Here is an 8,993-nt window from a genome sequence, read left to right on the forward strand (position 1 = left end):
GGACTGAGACTGAGACTGAGACTGAGACTGACTGAGACTGGGACTGAGACTGACTGGGACTGGGACTGAGACTGACTGAGACTGACTGGGACTGGGACTGAGACTGAGACTGACTGAGACTGAGACTGAGACTGACTGGGACTGGGACTGAGACTGACTGGGACTGAGACTGAGACTGAGACTGAGACTGACTGAGACTGGGACTGAGACTGACTGGGACTGGGACTGAGACTGACTGAGACTGACTGGGACTGAGACTGACTGGGACTGGGACTGAGACTGACTGGGACTGGGACTGAGACTGACTGGGACTGACTGGGACTGACTGGGACTGGGACTGGACTGAGACTGAGACTGACTGAGACTGAGACTGACTGGGACTGACTCATACTGGGATGGACTGGGATGGACCCAAAGTAGTAGTAAATTACTGGGACTGGGACTGACTGGGACTGACTGGGATTGGAGTGTGACTGGAGGAGTGTGACTGGGACTGTGACTTGGACTGTGACTGGAGGAGTGTGACTGGAGGAGTGTGAATGGAGGAGTGTGACTGGGACTGTGACTGGAGGACTGGGACTGGAGGAGTGTGAATGGAGGAGTGTGACTGGAGGAGTGTGACTGGAGGAGTGTGACTGGGACTGTGACTGGGACTGGGACTGTGACTGGAGGAGTGTGACTGTGACGGGAGGAGTGTGACTGGAGGAGTGTGACTGGAGGAGTGTGACTGTGACGGGAGGAGTGTGACTGGAGGAGTGTGACTGGAGGAGTGTGACTGTGACGGGAGGAGTGTGACTGGAGGAGTGTGACTGGAGGAGTGTGACTGGAGGAGTGTGACTGGAGGAGTGTGACTGGGACTGTGACTAGGACTGGGACTGGAGGAGTGTGAATGGAGGAGTGTGACTGGAGGAGTGTGACTGGAGGAGTGTGACTGGGACTGGGACTGGGACTGGGACTGTGACTGGAGGAGTGTGACTGTGACGGGAGGAGTGTGACTGGAGGAGTGTGACTGGAGGAGTGTGACTGGGGGAGTGTGACTGGAGGAGTGTGACTGGGACTGTGACTGGGACTGTGACTGGAGGAGTGTGACTGGGACTGACTGTGACTGGAGGAGTGTGACTGGAGGAGTGTGACTGGAGGAGTGTGACTGGGGGAGTGTGACTGGAGGAGTGTGACTGGGGGAGTGTGACTGGAGGAGTGTGACTGGAGGAGTGTGACTGGAGGAGTGTGACTGGAGGAGTGTGACTGGGGGAGTGTGACTGGAGGAGTGTGACTGGAGGAGTGTGACTGGAGGAGTGTGACTGGAGGAGTGTGACTGGAGGAGTGTGACTGGGGGAGTGTGACTGGAGGAGTGTGACTGGAGGAGTGTGACTGGAGGAGTGTGACTGGGGGAGTGTGACTGGAGGAGTGTGACTGGGGGAGTGTGACTGGAGGAGTCTGACTGGAGGAATGTGACTGGAGGAGTGTGACTGGAGGAGTGTGACTGGGGGAGTGTGACTGGAGGAGTGTGACTGGAGGAGTGTGACTGGAGGAGTGTGACTGGGGGAGTGTGACTGGAGGAGTGTGACTGGGGGAGTGTGACTGGAGGAGTCTGACTGGAGGAATGTGACTGGAGGAGTGTGACTGGAGGAGTGTGACTGGAGGAGTGTGACTGGAGGAGTGTGACTGGAGGAGTGTGACTGGGGGAGTGTGACTGGAGGAGTGTGACTGGAGGAGTGTGACTGGAGGAGTGTGACTGGGGGAGTGTGACTGGAGGAGTGTGACTGGAGGAGTGTGACTGGGGGAGTGTGACTGGGACTGTATATTCAGAACTGTTTTATCTCAATGGTCTCCTCTCTGTTTTAACAGTTATCACACATGCTTTCCTCCTTCCGTGTCTATCTTATCATTCCTCACTTACCTAACCCCACCTAACCTGTGTGTGTGTGTGTGTGTGTGTTTGTGTGTGTGTGTGTGTGTGTGTGTGTGTGTGTGTGTGTGTGTGTGTGTGTGTGTGTGTGTGTGTGTGCGTGCGTGCGTGCGTGCGTGCGTGCGTGCGTGCGTGCGTGCGTGCGTGCGTGCGTGACGTTACCTGGCCACATGGTTGACTACAGGGGCGAAGTTGGTTGGTCCGTAGAGCTGAACAGTCTTCAGACTCTCGTGATAGGCCTCCAGGATGCCATCTATACCGTTACAGTAAGGGTTCTCTATGTTACCGTTCTGGAGAGGAGAAACAAACAGTGGAGTTGATTTATAATAGGGAGGGAGGTGGGGGCCTCAGTGCCCACACACACGCAGTCTGAGCCGGCCCTAGCCTTTAGGGGGCTCTAATTGACATTTTAACAGCCACCCTCTTGACAGAAGAGAGCACGAAATTATATTATTTATTATTTATTTATTAATATGTTTTAGAGCAGGGTGCATCAACTATCTTTGCGTTAATAGTCGGTGGGCCAGAGCATAATTACTATATAACATTAGCACAGTTAATTGGCCCACACTACAAATTGAACAACATGTTTAACACATCCGATTAGTACATCATAAATTCAGTGACAATAACATAATAATTGCGAACTGATTACGCTTATTACATCACCAATGTCTATATTATTTTTGTCTATTTCTCTATGAGTTGATTGGTGGGGGAAAACAGGTCTACGTAGCCTACTGTAGACTACACTACTTTTTAACGTCAACATTCGTTCAGAATAATTCGCTTGATAGCGAGAGAAAATGTCGCTCTCAAAATGTATCAAAAGAAAGGTGGATAATGAAAATCAAAGTTTCAGGGAAGATTGTACAGAGAGATATGCGTTCATCTTATCATCTTTTCCCAATGCCAAGCCAGTGTGTCTTATTTGCATTGAAAAGGTCGCTGTTTACAAAGAATTCAATCTCAGACGTCATTATGAATCTGAGCATGGAACTTTCAAAGTGGCCTTCCCATCCCAGAGGCCCGACGCAGAAACATTGAAGAGTTAGCTGCAAGATACACACAGCTTCTTTGGCTTTGACATATTCTGTCACTTAAACGGGTTAAATCTGCAGTTACAAGGAAGAGGGAAAACAGTTGTGGATATGGTGGAAAAACTTAAGGCCTTTACTGGGAAGCCTGAGTGGTTCGATTTGGACTTCAGCACACTGAAAACCCTGGCTGTGTGAGGCCGCAATTCAAACTGAGCTGATTGAATTCCAGACATCGAGACAAATCACAGATTCGCTCAAGAGTGCCGAATCCTTGTATGCGTGTTGGGTGGCATGCTCAGAGGAATACGGCACAATAAAGAAAATTGCATTTTATGTGCTAACAATGTTTGGATCGACTACGTGCAAGTCCTGATTTTCCTCTATAAACTCAAAATAGACAAACGACAACAGGAACTGGCTTTCACATGAGGACTGCCTCGATTGACTTCTGTGAAAAAAATCTAACCGATCTCACCCGACATCCACAAGATCATGTCTGAGGGGAAATGCAACTTTTCCTATTGATCGAGTAACTTCGTGGCCTTATATGACTGTATTTAGTAAATACTAACATTATTGTGAGTGCTTATCCAGGGATATTTAGGTCTCAAGCTGACAGTATGTTCTGTTTGTTCTGTTGTTACAGGAGCAGACTATCCTGACAGACATTCAGACACACACATCGCCTTCTTTTCTTTCAATTATTGTCTTATTTAGGATGCTACATTTTAGGCCAGTTGCAATTGTAAGTAGACCTAATAAAAATAAAACACTTCTATGAGGCTTCTACTTGTCTTGTGAAAGATGCTGTGAAGCCACATAACTGGTTGAGGTAGGCTAAGTGATTTTATATGGGCCTAGGCTCTGAAGAAATAGACTCCAATTAAGCCCTCTTGTTGTTTGTAAAGTCAAATTAAAATGAAGATTATTGTTGAAATGAATTACTCGACTGGTGTAGATTTTCTCCATCTGTTGCTGTGCAACAAGCTCCCGAGTGGCGTGGCGGTCTAAGGCACTGCATCTCAGTGCAAGAGGTGTCACTGCAGTCCCTGGTTCGAATCCAGTCTGCATCACATCCGGCTGTGATTGGGAGTCCCATTGGGCAGCGCACAATTGGCCCAGCATCGTCCGGGTTTAGCCGGGGTAGGCTGTCATTGTAAATATCAAAAGTTTCAGTGGTAGATAGCCATAGCCAGCTAGGTAACATAGCATCCCTCTCTGTTTGAGCTGGGTGAGTACACTAAACTGGCTAGCAACACAGAACAAAAATATAAATGCAACATGTAAAGTGTCGATCCCATGTTTCATGAGCGGAAATGCACAAAAATCTTATTTCTCTGTTTACATCCCTGTTGGTGAGCATTTGTCCCTTTGCAAAGAAAATCCCTCCCCCTGACAGGTGTGGCATATCAAGAAGCTGATTAAACGGCATGATCATTACACAGGTGCACCTTGTGCTGGGGACAATAAAAGGCCACTCTAAAATGTGCAGTTTTGTCACACAACACAATGCCACAGATGTCTCAAGTTTTGAGGGAGTGTGCAATTGGCAAGCTGACTGCAGGAATGTCCACCAGAGCTGTTGCCAGATAATTTAAGTTGAATTACTCTACCATAAGCCGCCTCCAACATCGTTTTAGAGAATTTGGCAGTACGTCTAACCGCAGACCACGTGTATGGTGTCATGTGGGCAAGCGGTTTGCTGATGTCAACATTGTGAACAGAGTGCCCCATGGTGGCGGTGGGGTTATGGTATGGGCAGGCATAAGCTACATACAATGAACACAATTGCATTTTATCAATGGCAATTTGAATGCACAGAAATACCGTGATGAGATCCTGAAGCCTATTGTGAGGCCCATTTATTTTAAGGTATCTGGGATCAATAATGCCTATCTGTATTCCCTGTCGTGAAGTCCATAGATTAGGGCCTGATTCATTGTTTTCTATTTTCTTTATTGTTTTAATTTTAATGTAACCTTTATTTAACTAGGCAAGTCAGTTAAGAACAAATTCTTATTTACAATGACGGCCTACGAACAGTGGGTTGACTACTGTTCAGCCGTGTGGTCAGGTGCCACAAAAAGGGACTTAGGAAAATGATAATTGGCTCAGAACAGGGCAGCACGGCTGGCCCTTAAATATACACAGGGAGCTAATATTAATAATATTCATGTCAATCTCTCATGGCTGAAAGTGGAGGAGAGATTGACTTCATCACTACTTGTTTTTTCAAGAAGTGTTGACAAGCTGAATGCACCGAGCTGTCTGTTTAAACTACCAGCTCACAGCTCAGACACCCATTCATAACCCACAAGACATGCCACCAGAGGTGTCTTCACAGTCCCCAAGTCCAGGACAGACTATGAGAGGCGCACAGTACTACATAGAGCCATGACTACATGGAACTCTATTCCACATCGGGTAACTGATGCAAGCAGTAGAATCAGATTTAAAACAGATACAAATACACCTTATGGAACAGCAGGTACTGTGACGAGACACACACACACAGGTACAGACACGCGCATACGCACACAAACGCACTCTAAACAAACGTACATTGATTTAATGTTGTATGGTGGTATTATACATGTTGTACTGTAGATGTGTAGTGAAGGAAGAGTAGCTGCTGCCTTGGCAACAGCCAATGGGAATCCTTAATAAATACAAATACAAACTCAGTACAATCTTTAAAATTGTTGCATGTTGCGCTAATATTTTTTGTTCAGTATAAGTATCTCTCTATCTCTCTCTTGCTTCTCCTTCATTTTCGAAGAAATTAATTTGTTCAAAACTGTTCAACTATTGTCTTTCTCTCCTCTTTGAGTCAACTAATCACCACATTTTATGCACTGCAGCGCTAGCTAGCAGCGCTAGCTCCTCCCCCGAGGAGCCTCCACTGAATTCTACACATTTTGTCATAGAGTGGGGAGAAATGTTTGCAGTTTTTAATGTGATATCTGAGTGAGAGTGAAGATAATTTGACCGTGATTACTACAGGTTTAGATAGCTGGCTGCTAGACTAATTTACCAATCTAAAACATTTTACCCGACATGGGCTAATTGAGTGACTATCAGTGACTGACATCAAGAGACAAACTGCTGCTGCACAAGCACATTGTGAAATGGCACCTGGTGTATTTTAACTCTTAACAGTAAGTTAAGACCCCAACTGAGTTTCTACATTTAAAAAAAATAAAAACAAAAGTTGCCCATCCCTAATCTACACCATTACAGTAGGCATTCTACATGTTGTGGTTCTAGAGAGGAGAAACAATCAACATTGTCAAATCTCTTGTATTTAGTCAATCAATAGCTTCTTTCTGGAGTGGACATCCTTAGCTGAATGTGGTAAGTAAAGGTCAAATGAAATCAAATGTTAATGGTCACATACACATGGTCAGCAGATGTTAATGGTGACATACACATGGTCAGCAGATGTTAATGGTCACATACACATGGTCAGCAGATGTTAATGGTCACATACACATGGTCAGCAGATGTTAATGGTCACATACACATGGTCAGCAGATGTTAATGGTCATATACACATGGTCAGCAGATGTTAATGGTCACATACACATGGTCAGCAGATGTTAATGGTCACATACACATGGTCAGCAGATGTTAATGGTCACATACACATGGTCAGCAGATGTTAATGGTCACATACACATGGTCAGCAGATGTTAATGGTCACATACACATGGTCAGCAGATGTTAATGGTCACATACACATGGTCAGCAGATGTTAATGGTCACATACACATGGTCAGCAGATGTTAATGGTCACATACACATGGTCAGCAGATGTTAATGGTCACATACACATGGTCAGCAGATGTTAATGCGAGTGTAGCGAAATGCTTGTGCTTCTAGTTCCGACAGTGCAGTAATATCTAACAGTAATCTAACAATTCCCCAACAACTACCTAATACACACAAATCTAAAGGGATGAATAAGAATATGTACATATAAATATATGGATGAGCGATATAGGCAAGATGCAATAGATGGTATAAAATACAGTATACAGTATACATATGAGATGAGTAATGTAAGACATGTAAACATTATTAAAGGGGCATTATTTAAAGTGACTAGTGATCCATTTATTAAAGTGGCCAATGACTTGAGTCTGTATGTAGGCAGAAGCCTTAGTGATGGCTGTTTAACAGTCTGATGGCCTTGAGATAGAATTAAGTAAAGACCAATTCAGTCCCGTCCAGTCCAGTTCAGTTCAGTCCATTTCAGTTTAGTCCAGTCCAGTTCAGTCTATTTAAGTTTAGTCCAGTTCAGTTCAGTCTATTTCAGTTCAGTCCATTTCAGTTTAGGCTAGTCCAGTTCAGTCTATTTCAGTCTAGTCTAGTCCAGTCCAGTCCAGTCCAGTCCAGTTCAGTCCATTTCAGTTCAATCCATTTCAGTTTAGTCCATTTCAGTTCAATCCAGTCCAGTTCAGTCCAGTCCAGTTCAGTCCATTTCAGTTCAATCCAGTCCAGTCCAGTTCAGTCCATTTCAGTTCAATCCAGTTCAGTCCAGTTAAGTCCAGTTTAGTCCAGTCCAGTTTAGTCCAGTCCAGTTTAGTCCAGTCCAGTCCAGTCCAGTCCATTTCAGTTTAGTCCAGTCCAGTCCATTTCAGTTCAATCCAGTCCAGTTCAGTCCAGTTCAGTTCAGTCCAGTTAAGTCCATTTCAGTTCAGTGCCAAGTGACCAGAAAGAGCTCTGTGTTTGACTCACCAGAGGGAACTCGTGTGAGACCTGTCCATCAGGGGGCAGCTTGGCTCCAAACCCCAGAGCAGGGAACATCTTATCACTGTCATAGTCCTGGATGATCTCCCCTACAGCCTTCAGGGCCATGGCATATGCATTCATCTGGTACGGGTTCATGTAGTGGAGAGAGGTGGACTGGGACGGGTTACCTAGGGAGGGCGCAAAGGGCAGAGGTCAATATATGATCACGTTGTCCATTGGTGAGGAAGGGGTCTGGAATTTAGCTTCAACTAACCTTAACTTCACGTCCACATCCCAGTTCAACCCATAACCCCTAACCATATAATGCAGCTCAAAATAAAAAATAACAACGATTCAGAACTCTTCTTCTCTTCAACCCCTCAGAGATGAACTATTGCCTGCTCTCACCAACCCCATCACACAATGGACTGGTAGGAAACGGAAATATACTTCACGAGGCTCTAAGAATAAACTAACTACAGTAAGTGGAGTGATTAGAATTAAGTGTGGGTTTTTAGCCTGTGGGAAGTCCTGACGTCTGCCATCTTGGTTCTGCATTCCAAATGGCACCATATTCCCTTTATAGTGAACTACTTTTGACCAGAGCCCATAGGGGAATGGGGTGCCATTTGGGCTCTGACACTGTGCCATTTGGGGGCACAGCATGGTGGTATTGACCATGGGCCAGAAGGAAACTCTCACAGATTTTGAGTGTGTGTATCTCTCTCTATCTCTCTGTAAGAGCATCACCATTCATTCTGGCCCTCACATGTACACAGTCTTTATAATCACTCACCATTAGACGCGGTGAAATCAATGGCCACAGTGAAATTTATTTGGGTCCTGAATTGGGGAAGGAGAGTGAATGTTACAACAACAAGTCAGACTCCATTACACACCTACACATTACACACACACACACACACACACACACACACACACACACACACACACACACACACACACACACACACACACACACACACACACACACACACACACACACACACACACACACACACACACACACACACACACACACACACACACACACACACACACACACACACACACACACACACACACACACACACACTAGGTGAAGGGGAAGAGGGGCGAGAGGAAGAGGGAGGCAAGGAGGGGTGAGGCGAAGGGGGAGAGGGGTGAGGGTGGGGGGGTCCAGGTGTCCAGGGGTGGATAACAAGCAATTAGACTGCTGGAGCATTTAAGAGAAACAGAATCCTATTCCAATTAGACTGCTGGAGCATTTAAGAGAAACAGAATCCTAATCCAATTAGACTGCTGGAGCA

The 8,993-nt window shown here is 45.7% G+C and overlaps 1 protein-coding gene across 1 annotated transcript in view; it reads right to left on the reverse strand.

Moving 5' to 3' along the window:
• Positions 1 to 8,993, reverse strand: part of LOC139540490 (copine-5-like) — a 318,345-nt gene that overhangs the window by 29,764 nt on the left and 279,588 nt on the right. The window contains exons 10-12 of the mRNA XM_071344363.1: positions 8,480 to 8,562; positions 7,690 to 7,871; positions 2,072 to 2,199 (exon numbers count right to left, since the gene is read on the reverse strand). Coding sequence (XP_071200464.1) covers positions 2,072 to 2,199; positions 7,690 to 7,871; positions 8,480 to 8,562 — 393 coding nt within the window. The remainder of the gene's footprint in view (positions 1 to 2,071; positions 2,200 to 7,689; positions 7,872 to 8,479; positions 8,563 to 8,993) is intronic.

This window comes from Salvelinus alpinus, chromosome 2, assembly GCF_045679555.1.
Source record: "Salvelinus alpinus chromosome 2, SLU_Salpinus.1, whole genome shotgun sequence".
Taxonomy (NCBI): domain Eukaryota; kingdom Metazoa; phylum Chordata; class Actinopteri; order Salmoniformes; family Salmonidae; genus Salvelinus; species Salvelinus alpinus.